At 45.4% G+C, this 24,574-nt stretch overlaps 1 protein-coding gene across 1 annotated transcript in view; it reads left to right on the forward strand.

Annotated features, from left to right (window-relative positions):
* LOC138303648 (uncharacterized) overlaps positions 1 to 24,574 on the forward strand; it is a 670,623-nt gene that overhangs the window by 487,417 nt on the left and 158,632 nt on the right. Inside the window, exon 14 of the mRNA XM_069242952.1 lies at positions 12,199 to 12,238. Coding sequence (XP_069099053.1) covers positions 12,199 to 12,238 — 40 coding nt within the window. The remainder of the gene's footprint in view (positions 1 to 12,198; positions 12,239 to 24,574) is intronic.

Consider the following 24,574-nt stretch of genomic DNA (forward strand, 5'->3'; position numbering starts at 1 on the left):
AAAAATTATAAGCCACCTCCTTCCGATCCTGTCTATATTACTCAATTCAGTAGTGGTAAGCGCTGCCAGGAAGAGAGCGAGCTCACAGTCATCAGGGGATGCACCCCCACCAGACAAAGAGAGTAGGAAGTTTGATGCTGCAGGGAAAAGGGTGGCATCTCAGGCATCCAATCAGTGGAGAATAGCCAACTCTCAGGCGTTGTTGGCTAGATATGACAGGGCCCACTGGGACAAGATGAAAGATATAATCCAGCATCTCCTCAAAGAACAGCAAAGAAGGGCACAAAAGAAAGTGGAGGCCCTAGACACTGCCTATACAGCAGCCAGAACCATCAACACTGCTGTAACCATAAGGAGACATGCATGGCTTAGGTCTTCAGGATTCAAGCCTGAAATCCAACAGGCAGTGTTGAATATGCCATTCAACCAAAAACAGCTTTTCGGCCCAGAAGTCGACACTGCTATAGAAAAAATGCGGAAGGATTCAGACACCACAAAAGCCATGGGTGCACTGTACACCACACAATACAGGGGATCCTTTCATAAACCCCAATTTAGAGGTGGATTTAGAGCCAAACTGCAGAGGCATCCACATCACAGCCAAAGCCGGCCTACCAACCTCAATACCAACGAGGTGGTTTCAAAAACACTTATAGAGGCCAGTACCGCAGAGGCAGGGGAAAATATCAAACACCAAAACAAGCCTCACAACTAAGTAAACAGTGACTTGTGCCATTCCTTTCCAGTTCACACCTCCCCTGTTGGGGGAAGACTGCAAAAGTTCCACAACAATTGGCTAAACATTACCACAGACAACTAGGTATTATCAATTATCCGCAATGGCTATTGCCTAGAATTGATACACACTCCACCAAACATTCCACCAAAACCACACAGGCTATCCACAGACCATATCACTCTGTTACAGGAAGAAGTCAAATCTCTATTACTCAAACAAGCAGTAGAATCTGTGCCACAAAATAAAGTAGGGACAGGAGTTTACTCACTGTATTTCCTCATTCCCAAAAAGGTTGGAACCTTAAGGCAAATATTACAGCTCAGAACCCTCAATCTTCACATCCTGTCAGAACACTTTCATATGGTGACACTACAGAATGTTATCCCACTATTTTAGCAACACGATTTCATGGCAACATTAGACCTCAAAGATGCGTATTTTCACATACCCATCCATCCTGTGCACAGAAAATATCTCAGGTTTGTAATTCAAGGAAAGCATTATCAGTTCAAAGTGTTACCCTTTGGAATAACAACAGCTCCACGGGTATTCACAAAGTGCCTGGCGGTAGTCGCAGCCTACCTAAGAAGACAACACATTCATGTCTTTCCATATCTAGACGATTGGCTAATAAAATCAAACAGTCATACGCAGTGTCAAAACCATGCACATTATGTAATACAAACCCTGCACACCCTAGTGTTCTCCATAAACTACCAAAAGTCACAACTACAACCTGCACAAATACAACAGTATTTAGGGGCAAAACTAAATACTCAAAAAGCGCTTGCATGTCCAAATACGCAAAGAATACAAGCATTTTACAATATATTGGCACAAATACAGACAGGTCAACAGTACACTGTCAAATTGGTCATGAAAGTATTAGGCAAGATGGCATTGTGTATTGCAATTGTTCCACATGCAAGACTAAACATGCGGTCCTTGCAACAGTGCCTTGCACAACAATGGTCACAAGCACAGGGTCAACTTCAAGATCTAGTGTTGATAGACTGCCAAACATACATGTCCCTTCAGTGGTGGAATTCCACAAATCTAAACAAAGGGCGGCCATTTTAAGACCCTGTGCCTCAGACCATACTTACAACAGATGCATCAATGATTGGCTGGGGAGCTCACCTCAACAATCACAACATTCAAGGACATTGGGACGCCCAACACAGACAGCTACACATAAATCACTTAGAGCTGGTAGCTGTCTTCCTAGCACTCAAAGCTTTTAAGCCTCTCCTTATTCACAAAAATGTCTTGATCAAAACAGACAACATGACCACCATGTATTACCTAAACAAACAAGGAGGGAGCACAGTACATTCCAGGGATACACAACCAATTAGCAGATGTTCTCAGCAGAAATAATCAACACACAAGTGGAAAATTCACCCTCAAGTACTTCAAAAATACTTTCATCAGTGGGGAACACCAGACATAGATCTGTTTGCCACCAGCGAAAACGCAAACTGACAAAACTTTGCATCCAGATACCCACATCCCCTATTCAAGGGCAATGCTCTACGGATCAATTGGTCAGGGATGTTTGCTTACGCTTTTCCCCCTCTCCCACTCATTCCATTTTTAGTCAACAAACTGCATCAAAACACGCTCAATCTGATACTCATAGCGCCAACGTGGGCACGTTAGCCGTGGTACACAACACTACTAGACCTGTCAGTAGTACCACACTCCAAACAGACCAGATCTGTTGAGACAAAACAAAGGGCAGATCAGGCACCCAAATCCCAACACGCTCAATCTAGCGATTTGGCTCCTGAGGTCATAGAATATAGGTATTTACAACTACCAACTGACTGTGTGGAAGTAACTAAGCAAGCAAGAAAACTCACTACCAGACAGTGCTATTCCAACAAATGGAAAAGATTTGTATATCACTGTCAATCTAAACAAATTGCTCCTCTTTCAGCATCAATACAAGATATTGTATGCTATTTACTTAATTTACAAAAATTAAATTTAGCATTCATTTCCATAAAAATACATCTCACTGCAATTTCCGCGTATTTGCAAAATATACAGAACAGCTCTTTATTTAGAGTTCCTGTTACCAAAGCCTTCATGGAAGGTTTAAAATACATCATCGCACCCAGAACACCTCCAGTTCCTTCGTGGAATTTAAACATAGTGCTTATGCGACTTATGGGCCCACCATTTGAACCTATGCACTCATGTCAAATGCAATTCTTAACATGGAAGGTTGCCTTCCTAGTCGCAATTACATCATTGCGAAGAGTTAGTGAAATTCAAGCTTTCACTATTGAAGAACCGTTCATACAAGTACATAAACATAAAGTCGTACTGCGAACTAACCCTAAATTTCTTCCTAAAGTAGTATCACCTTTTCATATTAATCAAACAGTGGAACTACCAGTCTTCTTCCCACAGCCATATTCTGTGGCACAAAGAGCTCTACATACATTAGACATTAAAAGAGCTCCAATGTACTACATAGATAGAACAAAACCGTTCAGGAAAACTAAACAGCTATTTGTAGCTTTTCAAAAACCTCATACCGGTTCAAAACAAGGTTTAGCAAGATGGATAGTAAAATGCATCCAAACATGTTACCTCAAAGCTAAAAGACAACTCTTAGTTGCACCTAAAGCACATTCCACAAGGAAAAAAGGTGCTACAATTGTCTTCATAGGAAATATACCAATGGCTGAAATATGTAAAGCAGCTACTTGGTCAACACCATATACATTTACTAAACATTATTGTGTAGTTGTTTTAGCAGCACATCAAGCCACAGTAGGTCAAGCTGTACTAAGAACATTATTTCAAACAACTTCAGCTCCTACAGGCTAACCACCGCTTTAATGGGAGGAATAACTGCTTTCTAGTCTATGCATACCATGTGTATCTGCAGCTACACATGCCATCGAACGGAAAATGTCACAGTGTACATCTGTTCGTGGCATGTTCCGCCGCAGATTCACATGCACGCTCCCACCTCCCCGAAAGCCTGTAGTCGTTTAAGTTAAACAAACACTTGTAAATATGTATATATGTATATTCCATTTGCATGGATATCTCTTTTCTTTATACTCTATCACTCCTACCTTACCCTCTGCGGGAAAACAATATAACATGGTGTTGATGCCCATGCGCAATGGAGCCGAAGAGAAGTCACTTGATCCTGTGACTTGAAAACACTTCTTCAAAGAAAAACAACTTGTAACACTCCGAGCCCAGCACTAAATTGCTGCCTATTTCTTTGCCACAGTTTGACGAATCTTCACTAAATGGTCCCAAAAAAGTGCCCAGGTGATTCTTGAACTAAGTCTCAGAAGAAAAGTGTAAAAAAAAAAAAAGACAAGGTGCCAGGGTAGAGTCACCCTGACCCCATAGCACTGGTGTTGGCGTCCCAGAGGGACCGCTCCACCCCAGGGGAAATGAAGCATTTTTTTAAATATGTATACTGCAAAATTGCGGTGACGTTGCAAATTCGTGGTAAAAATTGAAAATAAAAAACAGAACAGGCTCCCGTGCTTTTTTTTTTTTTTAAACCGGATGGGCCAAGTCCCGGAGGCATTGTTTTATTTTTTGGGGGGGCCTGCTGGTTCCCCCTCCCCCACAGCCCTGGGAACCACCACCTTCCCGGGGCATTTATGTAATATGGTGCGGGGGCTGCGCTGCCCCTGTACCCTGGAAACCATCACCTCCCTGGGGCGAAATGATTTTGTTTATGTGGGGGAGTAACTATAACTCGTGCCTTATGGTAACTATAACTCACGCCCTCTCTATGAACTGCTAACTTATTTATATATTACATCACACATAACATCATCCCTGACATAATTGATTATCACTTCAGTAGAATTATTGAGGAGAAAACTGTGCATGGCAAGGGTACGATTTATAGTTACCTTAGGGCACCAATTATAGTTATGTGATATATATCTAACTATTTATGTGGTTTTGTGCCCTTGAAATGTGAGTCTAACTATAACGTCCCTGTAACTTTTTTTTTTTTTAACTTGTGTGTGTGTGTGTATATATATATATATTTATTTATTTTTATTACCAGTAAATATACTTTTTTCATAGACGGACCATTTTTTATTTTCCTAATAACATTGGTGCTGTTTGACAAATCTTAACACAATTCTCAAAAATAGTTCACCACTCACTTTATCTGCTGTGGGGAAATTTCTGTGGTGCTTTGTCAAGCGGGGGCCAAGGAGAAGGGGAGGGGAGATACCAAAACACTTTTTTTCCCCGTTCTATGTCTACGGGGATTTTGCAGTTTTTAGATACATCGATTCCGTTCTATTCCGCTGAACAGAATTGCACCAAATTTGGGAGGAAGCTAAATCTAGGTCCGCAGATTGTGCTTTTCGTGATTTCATGTAAATCTGTTGAGTTGTTTCAGAGTTATTAAAGGGAAAATAATATAGAAATCCAGAAACACGGGTCCTTGAATCCGGGTGAAAAGCATCGCCCTGATTGGCTTGCTGCAACCTGAGAGGAAAGTTGTGTCCGCCATTTTCCTCCTTGCATCGAGTGAGTGGGAACAAACAATATTGGACAACAGGTATAAAGGGTCAAGATAGAGGTATCTGACCCTATAGGAGAGTTGGAGGGTTCCTGCCCTTTTTTTTGGCTGAACTGCAGATCCCCCTCAGAGCTTTCCCCATCTAAACTTGTGAAGGATCCGCAGACCCCAAAAACAAAAGGAAAAACAAAACTGGCGTGGGTTTGGGCGCATGAAGGGTTGTATTAACATGCAATAATTACATATAACTACACATATAACTCTACATTAAAAAAAACATAATAAATACACTGAAAAAACAAAGGGTTCACAGGCGTTATAGTTAGGTTGAAGTTTTAACCATACAAAACCATAGAAATTCAACTATAATTATACTATAATTATACTTATAGTTATAATTATCTGAAGAAACTATAACTCGTGCCGGAAAGTAACTTTATGCTACAAGTTATAGTTTCTTAGCATAACAATAAGTATAACTATCAGTGCTGAATTTCTATGGTTTTGTATGGGTAAAACGTCATCCTAACTATAACGTCAGTATAATCTTTGTTTTTTTCAGTTAAGGAAAAAAAACAACAACAAAAAAATATATATATGCATATATGTGTGTGTGTGCATATATATATATATATATATATATATATATATATATATATATTTATATTTATATGTATGATCAATAAAACATAAGAATTAAGGAGAAGCATTTTAAGTAAAGTAGGCATATACATAACGAGAAAAAGATTTTATATAGAGGAACAGTAGAAAGGTAAAAGTATTGTAAGCAAAAAGTGAGTACAAAATTATGAATTCAAATTAAGAAAAAATAAAGAATTGGCAGAATTGAAGTTAAAAATTCTCAAATAGTCATTTGAAGAAAAAGTAATAGTGAAAGGAATCACTGTTAATTAACAGAATTTCAATTAAGAGCATACCTAGGCAAATAATTTATGACCGGAACCCAAAATTTGTCTCATTTGATAACCAATGGCATAAAAGGTAGAATAAATCTTATTGATGATTCTGATAGAGTCTTTTACCCAATCCTCACCTTAGGCTATCCCTCAGGTGTCAGACTGGATCTGGAAATTCTCAAACAGTACCTCTGGACTACAGTAGGCAGGTTCCGTCAGCTCTGTGTCGACATTGTCTGAGTCAGAAGTGATGTTGCAGTGCCCATATTCGTGCTGCTCCTGCATGCTGACATCAGTTCCATCCTTTCCATGGCAACAGTGCAGATTTCAAGAGCTGCCTCTGTCACTTCTTTACCACTTTTTTCGACCCTTTTTTGAGCTGGTGCTCTCAGTGTGCTAGGGATATGTCCTGTAACAAAGACAGAAGTTAAACCTTGTGATGAATGTCACTGACAAATGTCTGTGTCTGATCCCCACTTGGTCCGTCTTTGGTGCCTGGTGGCAGGCCATGACTCCAAGGCCTGCACCATGTGCAGCTCTGTGCACCCCAAGGCGATTTGCAAGCGGGCATTGAAGTTCCTTGCAGTATGGCAGAAGAAGGCTCTGTTTTGTTCCTGATCACAAGGAAGGTCACGGAGCTGTTCCCATGAACAATCGTCTTCCCACTTCAAAAGTCTTCTTCGAACTTCCGTAATTTCAGGAAGCACAAGAAAATGAATTTTAAATGTTCTTCGGCTTACCTGTCCAGATGACATGCTTTGAGGTCCCACTCCTACATTCCCTCTGTGAAACCCGCAACTGAATTCGCTCTGCACTTCCCTGAGTTCCCCAGAGCATCTCCTTCCCAACTCATAGAATTGTAAGACGCCATGCATGCCTTCTTTGGGCCACCGATTCCCTGTGGTATGTCTTCGGGCCCCATGGATCCAAGAGGTGTCCTTGCTGGGTTACCACTGGTGGGTTACTCCCTATGCCAGCCAGGCCCTCTGAATCCAACCTAGGATCTAGTTTGATGTGACACGGGTGCCACCACCTATCCTGGCTCTAGTCCTTCCAAAGCGGTACCGCTGGACGACAAGCCTATCCCAATTTACAACCCGGGAAGGTGCATACTCGACTTTGACACCAACGCTATCAGGGCCATACCAACCCCTGGACTTGCCACTCTTGGACAGACCCTTCCTATCTGAGAGGGGAGCTCTGCCATCCAGAGGTGAGCTCTGCTGAGCCATTACTCCCTTCTAATGAGGCAATTACTAACATTTTTCTGGTGGCTTGTGCTAAATCTTTCAAAGGGGCTTCTATGCACCCCATGATTACCCATCACCATTGTTCTGCCCCTTAAAGCCCAGCCTTCTTCTATGAACATGTCTCCCCTGAACACCTGGTAATGCAGGCCTCAACAGCTAACTTCAACCCAGATGCATTGCCTGCCTCCCACCGTATAAGGAAATACAGGAGGCTGGATACTTTTGAGAAGCAAATCTTACTATCAAACAGTGGCCTTGCAATTGGTGAACACGGCATGTCTCTTGGGCCGGTATTCCCATGCTCCCTGAAGAGGACTGAGTCATCTTGAACTGAACATTGATGGAAAGTCTGGATGCAGTTAAATTTGCCATCGGGTGTGAACTGTACACCATGGAGTCTCTAGACATGTCCATGTCCTCTACGGTTTCCCTTTGACGTCACACCTGGTTGGGATCTGCTGGTTTTTCAGGGGATGTCCAATCATTCCTGATTGACATGGGCTTTGATGGCTGCCGCCTATTTGACGACACAGCTGACACAGCACTCAGGGGGTTATTCCAACTTTGGAGGAGGTGTTAATCCGTCCCAAAAGTGATGGAAAAGTGACGGATTTACCACCAGCCGTATTACAAGTCCATTATATCCTATGGAACTCGTAATACGGCTGGTGGTAAATCCGTCACTTTACCGTCACTTTTGGGACGGATTAACACTCCTCCAAAGTTGGAATAACCCCCTCAGTCTTTTGGGTAATGCTGGGTTACTGCCAGAACCATGGGCCTCTCGCTGCCTTCCAAACCAGAGGAACAGACCTTTTGCTCCTTCTGTGACTTTTGCTGGGGCTCCCATGCACATCCGCAATACCTGCCTTACCCCCCCGATCCCAGCCCAGCAGACTTTCCAGCTTTTTTGTAGCTGAAGTTGCGGCTTCCTCAGGGGATGCAGGAACCATGCCCAGCTCGCTGTCCCTGCGGCTGCTGCAGCCTCTGGGCAGCTTTTGTGAGCCCTCCACCCAGCACAACCATCCCAATGGGCATGGCCTCACACAATGGAGTGCAATAACTCCTGAATAGTAGGTGCTCCGTATTGTGCAGAAGGGTTATGCCCTCTTGTTTGTGGAAACCCTTCCACTTTTACCACCATCCCCAGAAACACCAACTGAGGACCATCTCTCCTTCTCCGTCAGGATTTACAGGTTGTGTTAGCCACAGGAGCCATCGAGAGGAAGCCAGCACTGGATGTGGGACATGGTTTTTATTCCTGTTACTTTCTGGGGCCAAAAAAGATGGCCGCGCTCAAAGCCATTCTGTGATCAGATAAATTCAAGGTGCTCACCTCATCTCAAGTTCTGTCTGCCCTGGAGACTGGATGGTATTGTTGGACTTGCAGGATGCATATTTCCACATCCACATCCACATCCTACAAGCTCACAGGTGTTACCTGCAGTTCATGGTAGGGCACGAGCATTTCCAGTTTGCTGTGCTCCCCTTGGTTGATCACAAAAGAAATGGCAGTGGTTAGAGCACACCGTCGGAGGTCAGGGTTTCAAGTCTTCCCCTACCTAGATGGCTGACTGCTGAGAGTGGGCTCTCCATAGGCAGTCATCGTCCACCTTCAGACTATGGCAAACCCTCTGTATTCATTGGGGTTTGCTATCAAGATGCTGAAGTCACTCCTGACTCCTTCTCAGACTTTCCCTTTCATCGGAGCCATTCTGGACACGATGCAGTTCCATGCCTATCTTACGGAGCGGAGGCTCCCGGACATTTGGGCTGTGATCCCAATATTTCAACCTCAGTTCTGAATTTTAGTGAGACTGACTCTGATGGTCCTAGGTCTGATGGCCTCCTGCATCCTGCTGGTAAAGCAAGCCTAATGGCACATGCAGGCTCATTAGTGGGATCCAAAGTCCCAGTGGATGCAGTGCCAGGGGAGTCTCTCTGACCTGGTCTAGATTTCAAAGGAGACTGCAAAGGATCTGCAGTGGTGGTTACAGGACTGCCACTGGGTCAGTGGCAGATCATTCTCCCTTTTGTACCAATAGCTGACCAATGCATCACTTTTGGTTTGAGGCGGCCATCTGGGAGAAGTAGAGATCAGAGGTCTCTGGCAGAGTCATAACTCCATGTCAGCCTTCTAGAGCTGAGGGTGAACTGTTTGGCATTTAAAGCCTTTCTTGCATACATAAAGGGGAAGCTGGTACAGGTGCTCATGGATACCACCACCACCTTGTGGAAGTGCAACAAGCAGGGCAGTGTGGAGTTAAGTACCCTGTGCAGGGGGTCTTGTGCCTCTGGAAATGGCTGGACCACCAAGGAATCTTCTTGGTGGTGAACCAGATAGCAGGCTCCCTGAACGCTGGGATAAATAAACTCAGCCATCAGCACCTAGCAGATCACGAGGGCCAGTTACACCTGGAGGTGGCACAAGGTCTCTTATGCAAATGGGGAGAACCTTGACTCAATCTGCCTGTCACCGCTGAGAATGTGCAGTGTCAGCACTTTTGCTTGGAGTGTCCAAGGCATCTCTCACTTGTAGATGCATTTGACCTCAATTGGAACTCTGGACTTCTGTACACATTTCTGCTGATACCACTCCTTCCCTATGTTCACTGGAAGATCAGGGCTGACCAGACTCTAGTCACCTTCATGGCACTGAGAGTATGGTATGAAGAGCGCCTGAGTTTGAGCATTTGTCCTCTGATCAAGCTGCCCCTCCAGGAGGATCTGCTGTTGCAGCAGAAAGGTTGGGTTCTCCACCCCGGCTGTCGCAGTCTCCACTTTCATACATGGAGATTGTGAGGCATTAGCAGTAATAGTTGATGTCAGCTTGGAGGCCAAACAGCCTTCAACAAAGGCTCTATGCACCTGTCACTGGACCATTTTCTTGTTTGGTGCTGTGCATGCCAAATTGATCCCCTCTGTAAGCCCACGTGTCTGATGCCCTGTTGTTTGCTCTATCACTCACCCACCAAGCCCTTGCTTTGAGCACTGTTAAAGGTTTTCTTTAGGCCCTTTCAGCCTAAAATGATTGCCTGATCAGTCATCAATGTTTAAATTACCAGAAAAAAAGGTTAAATTACCAGTTATTATTGGGTTTTTTAAAGAGCTCCAACATCTGTTTTCCCCTTCCCCTTTTGTGATGCCCCAGTGGGACCTCAATCTTGTCCTCATTTCTTTAATGTGTACTCCACTCGAGCCACTACACAGCTGTTCCATACGGCTCCTCACAATCAAAACAGTGTTCCTAGTTGTCATCACCATAGCACAGTGTGTGAATGAGCTTCAGGCTCTCAGTTCATCCACCATACACCACCTTCTTCCCAGTAAGATGGTTCTGGAAACTAGGGCACCCTTTTTGCCGAAAGGTGTCACGCCTTTTCCGCATTTGTCAAACCATAATCCGGCCGATGTTCAGTGCGCCACCTCACCCCTCTAAGGAGGAGGAGAGACTCCATCACTTGGACCCAAAGAGAGCACTCAGCCTCTGCATCAATAGTACCAAAGGCTACCATGTGGACGATCAGTGTGGTGTTCACCGGAGCAAAAAAAGGCAAGGCTGTGCAGAAGTGTACCATCTCATGCTGGATAGTGCTCTGAATTAAGGTTTGATACATACTGGAAAAGAAGCAGCCAGGAGAAGAACTGCTAGCCCATTCCACCAGGGCCAAAGCTGCTACCACAGTGTCATTGAGTGGAGTCCCTATCCTAGACATCTGCCAGGCAACTACGTGGTCATCTCCCCATATGTTCACAAGGCACTATTGTCCGGACAGTCTTAAGTCTGCAGAGATGAGCACTTTGCCTCCTTGGTTCTGCTGGGCTTTCTGGTTTGAGTCCATTCACAGCCCACCTTCAGTAAGGTACTGTTTTGATGTGTATTGAAAAGGTTAGTAACCTGTGGCTAAACGGCTCTATCAGAGAAGAAGTTACTTATCTTTGTTAATGCTCTTTCTGGTCAAGACTGTGTCTAGCTGCAGATTCTTCATCTAACACACATGCACACACCACAACCCGCCACACACCCAGTTCTCCATGTTCTGTGATTGGACTTGAGCTTTGAATGAGATTCCACGTCTAGGTAGGTTGGTCCATTAATTTGGTTTTGGGGCTACACGTCTGGGGATGCGGAGAGTCTTGAAAGCAACCGTCAGTGTGCAGGAGTGGCACTTATACAAACCTTCACGTCACTTTCAGAGCAGAGTAGCATCAGTGTGGTCCACACTGCACTACCTTCCGGCATGCAGAGGTACTATGGAAATGGTTCCATATTTCAGTCTAACACCTAAGGAATATTCAAAAGGTGAGGAATCTGTGGCTAGATAGTCTCCACCTGAAAGAGTGTAACTGAAGGTTGGTTAATCATTCTTTTTGCCTCACCCACCAAAACACTAAAACACTCTCCTAACATCTCTCCTTAGCCCTCTGTTAACTTCCTATTACTGAACACTCTGCATCCAGCCGTAGAGGAAAGAGCTAAGGACTCCTTGTTCAGTAGCATCTCATCATCCAAGCATTGCTAACATAGAGCCAAGCGACTGTAACTATGCTTCCTTTGACTGCACCTGAACTCCTGAACTACCGTATTTTCTACTTGCAGTCTACATTCCAACCAGTGATCGGTCATGTTCTGCACTGCTGAAGAAGGCTAGCTTTCAATAAGTAAAATATATAAATATATGTATATAATTCGTGATATATGCAACGCTCAACTGATAGTAAGTTCTAATTTTCTTTTGACATGTTTTATCTTTCTAGCTCCTGGGCTGACTGCAGTTGTTGGAGGGCGTCCAAAAGTGTAAGTCATCGTCATCTTGTTAGGTTTAAAAATGTCTTTCATAGGCAGTGGTACATCTGTCTTTAAAGTATGAAAACTGCCCATTTGGGATTAGTTTATTTACATAACACCCGCGGGACAGTTGGCCGTGTGTGTTCGAAACAATGTACCAGACTAAAAAAAAAAAATGCCGTGGGCCTTAAGAGTAATTTTTAAACTATTGCATGAATTCATTGGTTCAGCGCTAATTACTGTGGTGCACATCGTCACCATGCCATTAGCATTCTGTATGTTTGTATGTAAAATGGGAACATTTATTGCAGATATTTTGAGTGAATACATATACAAGCTGGTCCGGTTTATGTTTCAAACTTGCACAATACAAACTAACATCTAAAATGTATTAAAATAAACATTTGAAGAACGCAATTTATTCCACACTAAATTTATTTACATTAGTACTCGTTATTTTTTTCAGGGAAATCTATTTGTATTTCTAAAAATGGTTTTCTCCCATGGTGGCAACATTATTTATCTGTATATCCCTTCCAATGAATTCATTTATCTGCCAGTGTCTGCCTTGTGATCTAAGGGCTTAAGCAAATTTAATTAGGGTAACATCAAATGTGCATATTTGTGTTATCTTTTATGAGAGACCGTATCACCTTCCAGAATTGTTGTGTTTTGTCACGACCACCATGTATGCAGCAGGTGCACCAAGTAGTTGTGTGCCTGGATAGGCCAAACCCTACATTTAACAGTTAACAACTATTCTCAAAATTCAGTACCAAGGTGGGTGAGTTAGTCGCTTATTTTTTAAATAGAATGAGGTGCTAGTTCCGTTATTTTCGTCCCAAGTTCTCATTCCCAGCCATATATATATAGGGTGGCTTCTTAGTCTTTTCAACTATTTCCAAAGCCATAAGTGGCCTTGAGAGGGCTCCATGCATCAAAGGCTATTCGAAGGTAGTTTCATTTGAGGTTTTCACCTAAAAACCTACTTTATGGACCCTTGCATTATTGTGCCAACTTTGAAACTTCGAATAGCAGAAGCATTCTTGTTCTTTGAGCCTGAAGAACCTGTTTCATGCTGCAGAATCGCAGAGGGCCTCTTTAGTAAAAAAGCTATTGTAACGTCCATAGGCCTACTGCTTTGCAATTGGAGAACCCTCCACTCCGTCCAGAGAAAATACCAAAATAATTATTAGTGGCTTCCAAGGAGATGGGCATGCTGTGACTTTATACTTTGTAAAAAAACATCTGCTAATAATGCAGAATGGTGTGAGTAAATTGCAGTAGTTTATGTGGGGCCAGTCCAAGCCTCAGTGACATCTATATAAGGCATGTTAATTAATGGCAGAGCCATTGCTGTCTAGATTAGGCACCAATTCCAAGGCCATCCTTAAATTAGTCACCCGCAATTACCTTTATGGTGCTGCCAATCACGTTTCACTTTCGGAATAGTAATTCTGCTTTGTGTATTGCTGGTTTCTGGTAGCTTTACCTATTGGCAGAGAAATAAGCCAACCTCTCAGATTCTTTGGCTGCCTGCACATATTTGTGAGCCTGTACCTCTTTGGTGGGAATCCAGTTTTCCTGGCAATCTGTTCTTTATCCACACTTCTGGCCTCCTTTGAGCAACAGACAGAGGGACTCTTTTGTCTCTAACCTTTTCCATCACTGCTTCGCAAACGCATTACCAAGACTTCCTGTTAAAATACTGCATTCTAAATATTAAAGTCTGTCTGATGTTGTCTTGAAGCAAAGTATATTCCGTAGCATTGTTTTCATCTTCCGTTGTAAGAGTCGCTGTAGGAAACCTTAGCTAAAATTAGAGAATAGCAGGGTGCTGTCACATTTTTAAATGCCAACATTTCACACTTCGAGCATGGGTCAGGCCTACAGATGAGATTTATGTGCAGTGAACATGGGAAGAGTGTAGGTGTATGTGTGTGATCTCATTCTTTGGGGGGCAGCATTTCCAGGCTACGAGAGAGCGGTATTGAATCCCTTTCGGCAACACTCGTAGGGTCCTGTAGGAAGTTCTACTAAGTGGGCGGTGATTTATCCAGCTACTGGTCTCCTGGAAATCAGGATCTGAAATCGGTTCAAACAATATGGATTCAAAACAGTCAGGGAAAATGTAGCAACACATGTATTTTATACTTTGTCAGTACAATGAGCTGTAGTGTGATTTATTCACATCCTCAAAAATTCTTTGAAACAATTAACTTTTTATCACTTAATGTAGTGAAAGCGTGTTTCGCAGAGGCAGGTGGTTGTTTTATTTAATTAAAGTGTTGTTACAAATAATTGCACAATGTTCAAGAATTTCATAATGTCATAGCGTGCCGTTAACATCAAGGTACTGATACGGTGGACAGGACGTCTCTCTTTTTTGGTGGATGTTCCGCACCGGCCAAACTAAAAAAAAATAAGCCCCTTAGATTTTTTATACTTGCGCACCTGGTGACTTGCAATCAATACAAAATCAATAATAGCCTTAACATTTTTGATCCAGTGTATTTATGCAAGGACAATATTTCACTATTAAAGCGAGTTTAGCGTATACCTTTGCCGTTTTTCAAACAGTGTACTTTTTTCGATTTTTTTCTGAGAGATTTATTTTAATTTTAAATACTATTATAAATGCCTCCATAACATGTCTGCGTGTTTTGACCTCTGCATATTTTTGCAGGACAAATTAAGACCATCAAACATTGAACGTATTTTTTTTTTTTTGTAAAATATTTTTATTGGGTTTTTGAGGTGCAAAAATACAAATATTACAAACAAGTAGGAAACATAGCCAGTTCTCACTGGTTGTTGCGATATTGGTCTAATGATGACTTTGGTTGGAGGAGGTATGTTATAATAGGCCAGGGATCACAGTAAGTTCTGGTTGGTGGCTGCAAGGAGTAGCAGTGAGTGAGCGTGTCGCTCTTGACTGTGGAAGTGAAGTAAATAAGGTGTGGGAGGAGAATATGAACCGAGAAGAAAGAGTGGGGACAAGGGCGGGCGGTATTGTGCAGTTGTGATATACTGGATGTGGTGTGGTGTTGGCTACGTCTGCATAGTGGCTGTAGAGTGGGCCTGGGATATCAGGGCAGTGACGAAGTTTGTATGTTATGGTGTCTGAACATTGTGTGTGTAATACTTTTATGATCATGGTGGAAGATCATCTGTGTGTACTTCTTGTGAAAGTAAATCTGTAAGGCGGCCCACTGGGTAGAGATTGGATGTGTACGCAGATGTCTTGCTTCTTCAAAGCGAAGTGCATCATCCTCCTCAGCAGTGCACCATTTTTGTAGTGCACCCTTCCAAGCTTCAAACTGTGGGGGCTCTAGGGGACATCCAGTGTAGCGTGATGGTTCTCTTAGCTAAAAGGAGGGCCAGGGATGCAAAGCAGGTTCGAACTTTTTGCTGCTTCTTACACTTGAATATGCCAAGAGAGCACACCTCCCAGGTGGCTAGTTCCGCGACCCCCATGACATGATGACCTGCAGAGTTTTGTGTATTGAATGCCAGTAATTGTGCAAGGTAGGGCAGTCCCAGAGCATGTGCTTGAAGTCAGCCTCAGGGTATTGGCAGTGGAGGCATGTCACTTGCACATTGGGAACAATTTGGTTCAGTTGCTCTAGGGTTAGATATGCCATATGAAGCATATTGAACTGAATACTCTTGAAGCGTGAATTGCAGGAAAGTGTTTTGGGGAATGGAAGCGCTTTTTCTCACTCCTTATCATGTAGCACCCTCTCAAAATCATCTTTTCAAGTTTGGCGCAGGGGGAGAAGGAAGAAGAGGGTGAGCTCCAGATTGTTTTATATATCCATGTAATGAGGTGCTGACCTGTCCCCATAACTAAGATAGATTGCAGGACTGGGTGAGTGGACGGTTTGTCATCTGTGACGTCCGAGAGAGTGTGAAGGGTAAGTTTGAATTATCTGTGTAATAGAAACTGCTCTGGTGGAAGATTATAGTCTTCGATCAGGTGCTTGAAGGAGAAGAGATGGCTGCTTGAGAATAGATCACCTGTAACTTGTACTGAATGCTCTGTCCAGGTTTTTAAATTCTTAGATGTGTAGTATCCCGGCCGGTGAGCCAATCTGACTAGTGGAACGGTGGGTGGGTATGCTGGGATCGTGCATGATAGACGGTGTCACTAAGTCCTGAAGGGCAAGGAGGGCTGTGACTTTGGGAGGAGGAAACCCTCTGTGTTGGTGTGGATCAGTTGCTGTCAGAAGCTTCCCCCATATGTCTGCCTGACAGCCAACGGGGAAGCATCCGAAACGACGACGCCTGAACCACAACAACGTTGTTAACGCAAGCAGAACCATGCTTGCATTAACAGCTACTCCCTTTTTCTCTGCCTTAACCACGCACGTGCTGAACAACGCACATGCGTGGTTAAGGCAGAGAAAAAGGGAGTCTGCATTTGGAGAGGATGCGGTCAGGTAAGTGGGGCTGGGGATAGCTTTGTTCTTGGGGCGGAGTGGGGGTCAGGGTAAATTTGTTAGGGGCGGGGGTTGGGAGGTAGGGGTAATTTTGTATTTAGGGCTGGTAGGGGGGTGGGTTTTTAGGGGTGGGGGTTCGGGGGAATATTTTGTTTGTTCTAGGGGCGGGGTGAAAGGTTGGGGCAATTTTGTATTTAGGGCGGGTGGGGGGCTGGTTTTTAGGGACAGGGTTGGGGTAATTTTGTATTTAGGGCAGGTGGGGGTTGGGTTTGTAGTGGTGGGGGGGTCAGGGTAATTTTGTTTTTAGGGGCGGGTGTGGGGGGCCAGGGTAGGACACGGTCAGGTAAGTGGGGGCTGAGAGAGGGTTGGGGTAGTTTTTTTTGTTTTGTTTAAGGGGTGGGGGTTTGGGTAATATGGTTTTTAGGGGAGGGATAGGGGCCAAGCTAATTTTGTTTTTAGGGGCGGGATGAGGGGGGTCGGGTTAATTTTGTTTTTAGGGGCGGGGTAGTTTTATTTTTCAGGGTGGGGCGGTTGTTTTTAGGGCGGGTGGGGTAGGTTTTAGGGCTCTTATAGGGGTAGTCTTTAGGGGCGGGTGGGGTGTTTGGGGTAGTTTTATTTTCTGGGTGAAGGGTCAGAGTAGTTTTATTTTACGGTGGGGTGAGGTGTTGGAGTAATTTTGTTTTTAGGGGTGGGGTCAGTTGTTTTTAGGGTGGGGTGCAGGGTAGGTTTTAGAGCTCAGGGTGGGTGGGGGGTAGTTTTAGATGGGTTGGGGGGTCGTGGTTGTTTTATTCTTAGGGCGGGGGGGTCGTGGTAGTTGTATTTTTAGGGCCGGTGCGGGGAATGGCATGTGAAAACCACGCATGTCTTTCAACACATGCCTTTACTAGGCATGCCTTTACAATGAAAAATTGTTGTAAAGGCATGCGTGGTAAAGGCATTTGTGGAAACAATGTCATTGTTCAGGCATGCGTGAATGGCGCATGCATTGTTCCATCATAGATCCCAACTAACGAGACAGCTTTTGAAGTTGTGACACTAAGAAGTAGGCCTCGATTGATGGGGCCCGTAGGCCTCTGCGATCAGTTTGGAGTTGCAGTTTAGCAAGAGCTACTCTGTGCTGTTTGGTGCCCCAGATCAGGTTGGAGAGGATAGTGTCCAGTTTTAAAAAAAAGAACTTGGAAGGATTACTGGGAGATTCGCATAGTAATATAGTAATCATGGTAAGACGACCATTTTTGCTAATGATATCTTCTCTGTGAGGGCCAGGGGAAGAGATTGCCAGAATTGTGCACGGCCCTTAATCCCACCCAGCACTTTGCGGTGGTTTCCCTCATGCAAGTCGGGGGGGGTGAGAGAGGTGGATAACTAAGTACTGCGTCGCTTGCGCTCGCCGTGGTATTCGGATGTCCTCCAGTCACAGCTCTAAGGTTGGTTGGTCAGGGCAAAGAGGGTAGGAGGATGATTTCGACCAGTTAACTCGTAGCCCTGCCGCTGAGGTGAAGTCCGCCAGGGCAGTCTAAAGGGGTGTAAGATCCATTGTGATGTCTTGTATATATAGAAGTCGGTCCTCAGTATTAAGTGAGACCGCTTCCGTTCGGTCTGTCATCAGAATGCCCCAGTCACGGCCCTCCTTGCTAAGGCAAATGGCAAGAGGCTCCATCGTGAGAGTGAATAGGAGTGAGGACGTGGGGCAGCCCTCTCTCATGCCATGTTCATTGGGGAAAGATGCCACGATGAGACTGCCCAGACGGACTCGGGAAGTAGGATTGTTATACATTAGCCGGGAGTATGTTAACAATTTTGGTCCTACCAACATGTGGGTAAGTACTGCAAATAAGTAATGCCACGCTAGGGAGTCAGATGTGTTTTTCAAATCAAGGATAAGACCCACCACTCTTGGGAAATGGCCTTGGACCTGGTCTTGGATATAAAAAAGTCATGAAATGTTCTGAGAGGTGCTGTATCCGGCCACAAAACAATTTTGGTCAATGTGAATAAGGGATGGTAGGATTTGGGCATAGCTGTGTGTTAGGATCTTCCACAGGATCTTATAGTTCGCACCCAGGATGGTCATATGTCAATAAGAGCCTAATCTTGTCCGTTTTGGGGAGGGGATGAGAAAGGACTCACGCAGAGAATGCAGTAATTCACCTGAGCTGAGAGCGCCCACCTACATGGCCATGAGGCAGAGAGCTAGTTGTGATGAGAAGGCTATATAATATTGAAGCCGGAGCCCGTTTAGTCCTGGAGTTTTATTATGAGCTAGGTCTAATATCCACTGCTTTACATCAGTATCTGTAATTGGTGATTACAGGGACTCCCTGAGTGAGGTGGGAATGATAGGGATGGGAATGTCAGCTAGAATGGCCTCAGATAGCGTAACTGTCGATGGGGCGCGGTAGATAGCGGAGTAATAGTTGAAGAAAGCCTGCAGGATAGCTGCTTGCTGACATAGTGGGGTGTTATTGAGGGCCACTATTTCTGTGGCCATCTCACGGCAGATAGGTTTCTGGCCTTCCCTATGTACTTTGGAAGAATAAGCAGTAAAGTTATAGTGCCTCAGGACCTCTAGAAGGGTGGCGTGATCAGGATTTGCTTTTGTAAGTCTTGCAGGTAATGTTGGACCGGTGGTCAGTTCCTTGTTCAGAGAAGTCAGTTTGCGCTCAGCCTGTTCTATTTCATTCTCTAAGATCTTACAGATGCCTGTGATCTTTTGGATGCAGACTCCCCTTGTAACCACCTTGAAAGCACCCCTTTCTAACATCTTTGCGGAGGCCATGCCATTGTTTTCACAGAAGTAGCGATGAATGTGGTCGGCCTGTTCTGCTCGGAAGACCGGGTCATCTAGGCATTCCTGTGGTAACTCCTGCGTGGGTACCAGTGGATGGGCAGGTGCCAGGCGAATATCCATGGTGTGTGCATTGTGATCAGAGATCACTCAGCCTCTGTAGTCAGAATGTTGAACCAGGTGTAGGAGGGCATTGAGCAAAGAAAGAGATCTAGTTGGGCATAAAGTTCATGGGCTACATGGTAAAAGGATTATAGGTGGATCCTAGGGTAAAACGAACTCCATACGTCTGTTAATGACCACTGTTGGAGCCATGCCCGGAAACGGCATTGTGCATGATAGTGCGGGGTGGGATCTGTCTAGAGTAAGGTCTAGTGTACAGTTGAAGTCTCCCCACAATATCCAGGGTATGTGTGTCTTATGGGAGAGTATCGCTGAAATCGTGTTCCAACGAGAAGCGGTTGGCCTTCGTGTTGCCCCCGATGAGGACATAATGGCCTTCGCTGTCATTTGTCAAGCTTATTTCTTGAAAGGAAACCCCCAGGTCGAATCCATATAAGGGCGCTCCGGCATATGCTGAGTACATTGTGGCGTGAATGCGTCCCCTCCAGCGCTTGCACAGGTGTTCCAGTTAATGTAAGAGTAAACTGCAGAAAGTTTGCAGGCTGTGTGCATGGTGCTTACGTTAAGTGTAAGGAGCCAGCTACCTGTTGTGGAAGTCATGGTGATGTGCAGCGGTAGAGGGTAGATAGATGTAGCAATGTATCGCAATGCGGTAGTATCTGGGTAGCCGTGTCTGGTCCCATCAAGCCATCACCCCTACATAAGTCCACCCAATAGTGGATATTGTAGAGAGAAAGGTGAGTCAGGGGGAGTAATACAAGGGGGCCCATCACAATGGGTTGTGCGCCCCCGTCTCAGTATGTTTACTGCAACTCTACCCCAGTGAGTGAGGGTAGACAGTATTTGTGACTGAAAGAAGTAGCCGTCTGGCCCATATTATGTAGTAGAAACAGTATTCGGGCCACCTGGAGGCGGAGTGGAGTGTACCTGGAGTAATTGTTCCCTTTGGTCTTCCGATGTCCATGTTTATTATTTCTAGGAATAATTTTGCGGTGGAAATCAGTTGCCGGGCTCTGGTGATTCATAAATATGTGCAATTCTCAGGTGGTGTTGCTGCGTCGCAGGACTGTAACACAGGAGCTTGTTAAGGAGAGAGCTCTGTGGTGGTTCATTGCCAATGGAATGGTGATTGAAAGTGTGAAGGGGCTAACTAAGGGTGTCAGCTGTGTGACTAATGGGAGGGACTGTGGGTCTCTAAGAGACTCTTCCAGTCGGTTGATGTCTTCGTCAGGGGAGAAGAGGTGTGGTCCTCTGTTGTCCTCGGTGGCCATAGTGATGCAAGATTGGCTGCTGCCTATAAGGCTTGTCTGCGAGCCATGATTATTTGCTTCAAGTTTGGTAGGTACGTGGTCACTGTGCGGTGAGTCTTCTTCCATGGTTTCCTGCATCAACGGCCTTGACTAACAAGGGTTGGCTGTGTGGATTTGTCACATGGGCCTGACTTGTTTCCCCCCACCCCCAGCGCTGGTCTGAACAGTCACACATGTCTTTTGGGTCAGTAAAGAATAAGGTGGTGCCTTCGGACATTATTTTAAGGCAGGCTGAAATAACAATGAGTATTGTACACCAAGTTGGCGGAGTTTCTTTTTCACTTCTAATAAAGAGGAGCACTGTGACTGACCTACTCTGGTGTAAATGGGGAATAACATAACCACATTATCCGTGTCGTGCAGGGGTTCCGTTTGTGCAGTAGCTTGGGTAGCATTGGGTGGGGAGAGTTACCCGGGGGTGGATGCCACTCTGGGACCCGATGAGCCCTTTCTAATTAATAATAGGGTGGGAGTTCTGCATCAGGTTTAACCTGTTAGGTGCGGGCGTCGGCCACTGGCCGACGCCCACACACCCTCCCTGGTGCGGGTCACGACCAGTGGCCAACACCAGGAAGGGTATCAATAAATCCTCGGGTGCGTAGCACCCGAGGATTTATTTATTTTTTAACCCCCCCCCGGGAGACACGGAAGCTTCCGTGTCTCCCCCCGCCCCCCACCCGCCCCTTTGTGACGTCAGCGCGCCTCGCGGCGCGCTGACGTTGCAAAGGTGTTTTCCCCATCAAAGCAGGAAGCAGCCTTGCGGCCGCTTCCTGCTTTGATGGGGAAAACGGCCTTTCTCACGTTCGGGAAGGCCTCGTAAGAAAGGGGAGTGTCTCCCCTTTCTTACGAGGCCTTCCTGAAAGTGTTTCCTGGCCCCCCGGTCGCAGCTGTGCTGCGATCGGGGGCCAGGAAACACTTTCAGGTTTCCTGGCCCCCCGATCGCAGCACAGCTGCGATCGGGGGGCCAGGAAACACTTTGAAAAGGCCTCGTAAGAAAGGGGAGACACTCCCCTTTCTTACGAGGCCTTCCTGAAAGTGTTTCCTGGCCCCCCGGTCGCAGCTGTGCTGCGATCGGGGGCCAGGAAACACTTTCAGGTTTCCTGGCCCCCCGATCGCAGCACAGCTGCGATCGGGGGGCCAGGAAACACTTTGAAAAGGCCTCGTAAGAAAGGGGAGACTCTCCCCTTTCTTACGAGGCCTTCTCAAAGTGTTTCCTGGCCCCCGATCGCAGCACAGCTGCGATTGGGGGCCAGGAAACACCACTAGACGCCAGGGATTTCACTTTGGGGGGGCGGCCCCCTCGGAAAACGGGCCGCCCCCCCCCCCGGGGGCATAATTAATAAAAAAAAAAATCCCGCAGGGGATTTTTTTTTTTTTTTGATTAAAAATAATAAAAAAAAAATAAAAAATGACAGGGGGTCGCCCGTGGGCAGGGTGACCCCCTGTGGGGGCAATTTTTTTTTTAGATGTTGTAGGGTTTCCCTGGGGGCCATTTTGGCCCCCAAGGAAACCATACAACAACTAAAAAAAATAGATCTATATATAGATCTATATTTATATATCTATGTAGATAGATATATCTATGTACATGGATATATCTATAGATATATCTATGTACATAGATATATATATATATATAGAGGTAGATCTATATATACCAAAGAGATTTATAAAGTGTGCTACTCACCTGTGAGGGTCTCAAGGCGCTTGGGGGGGGGGGGGGGCGGGGGGAGGGAAAGGGGCTGGGAGGTTCACTGTTCGAAAAGCCAGGTTTTGAGGCCCTTCCTGAAAAGAAGTAGGTTTTGGGTCTTGCGAAGGTGGGTTGTGAGGGCGTTCCAGGTTTTGGGTGCAAGGTAGGAGAAGGATCTGCCCCCGGTGGTGGTGTGTTTGATGCGGGGGACAGAGGCGAGAGAGAGGTCAGCTGAGCGGACGTTTCGTGTGGGGGTGTGGAAGGTGACTCTCGTTGAGGTAGGCAGGGCCTGTGTTGTGGAGTGATTTGTGTGCGAGGATGAGGATCTTGAAGGTGATCCTTTTGTCAATGGGGAGCCAGTGGAGGGATTTGAGGTGTGGAGAGATGTGTTCGTGTCGGCGGAGGTCGAGGATGAGTCGTGCTGCTGAGTTCTAGATGCGTGTAGTTTGCGCTTGAGTTTTAGAGTGGTGCCGGCGTAGAGGGCGTTTCCGTAATCAAGCCTGCTGCTGATGTGTGCGTGAGTGACAGTTTTTCTGGTCTCTGTGGGGATCCATTTGAATGTTTTTCAGTATACGGAGTGTGTTGAAGCATGAGGAGGGGAGAGCGTTGATTTGTTGGGTCATCGAGAGGGAGGAGTCTAGGATGATGCTGAGGTTGCGTGCGTGGTTGGCGAGGGTGGGTGCAGGGTCTAGCGTGGTGGGCCACCATGAGGGGTCCCAGGTGTTTTTGTGTGGGCCAAAGAGGATTATTTCGGTTTTGCTTGAGTTGAGTTTCAGGTGATTGGCTGTCATATATATATCACTTTTGTCAATATGTGTGTGGTTTCCCTGGGGGGAAAAGGGTCCGACTTGTCTAGTGGCAGTTTTAGTGCCATAAAGAAGCGCAGAAGGTTTATATGCCTACTGCAAAGAGCAAATCTGTATTTTATGTAAATAGCTGAGTACATTAGCAAAGTCTATGGAGAGATGAAGGGCACTTTTGCTGGGTGGTAATGAGGGAATCCGAGGAGGAGGGAGTGGGAGCACCAATAATGATTGTTGGACTGGGCGCAGGAGGTGCTAAAGACTGTGACGAATGGTATGTGACAAGGTGTTTTTTGAGTGTCTTGAAAGTACGTGCTGATTGAGGGAAGAAGCGCAGGTAAGGTGGCCTCTACTGTTGCACGTATCTCACACACCATCGATTTTGTGACTGTCTACGTAGGCTAGTGTTTTAGAGCAACAGTTTAGCCAATAGCAGAGATGGCATCTTGATGGATGACTGCTGCCTACACTCGGGTTATAGAGGACCGCTCTGACATAGGATCAGAGACTGAGACATCAGATACTGAGACAGCATCTGAGGGATAGGACAATGGCGCAGACTCTGGGAGTGATTTTTCAGTCAGAGGAGTCCCATTCGATAACTCCTCTTCCAGTACATTATGAGGGAGGTGATGAGGACAGTCCTGCTGTCCCTTCGCAAGCTGTTTGTGCAACTGGGTAATAGTGGGTTAGGTCAACCCAGAGAGCAGGTGAATGCGGCGGCAAGCAGAGAGAGAGTGCTCTCTTGGGAGCTCCCCAATTTAGTTCAGCCCCAAATTCCACCACCCAAATCATATTGTGGAGACATCAAAATTATCCATGGCAAAACAAACTGGTTTTGTAAGGCAGGCACCTGTGTTTTTGGTCCTGGATTCGGCGGCCATATAGAGAAACACACTAAACCCAAACATTTCTGGAAACTAGACATTCGGGGGAGTCCACAGAGGTGTGACTTGTGTGGCTTCCCCAAAGTTTTCTTACCCAGAATACCCTGCAAAGCTGAAATGTTGAAAAAAAACTAAATTTTTCTCGCATTTCTGTCACACAAACTACAGGAATATGCTGGGATCCACAATATTCCTACCACCCAGTGACTCCTCACCTGTCCTGATAAAAACACTACCCCACTTGAGTGCCTACACCTAGTGTCTGTGTCAGGAATGGATCACCCCAGGGTCAACAGCTGCCT

The sequence above is a fragment of the Pleurodeles waltl genome, chromosome 1_2 (genome assembly GCF_031143425.1).
Source record: "Pleurodeles waltl isolate 20211129_DDA chromosome 1_2, aPleWal1.hap1.20221129, whole genome shotgun sequence".
Taxonomy (NCBI): Eukaryota; Metazoa; Chordata; class Amphibia; order Caudata; family Salamandridae; genus Pleurodeles; species Pleurodeles waltl.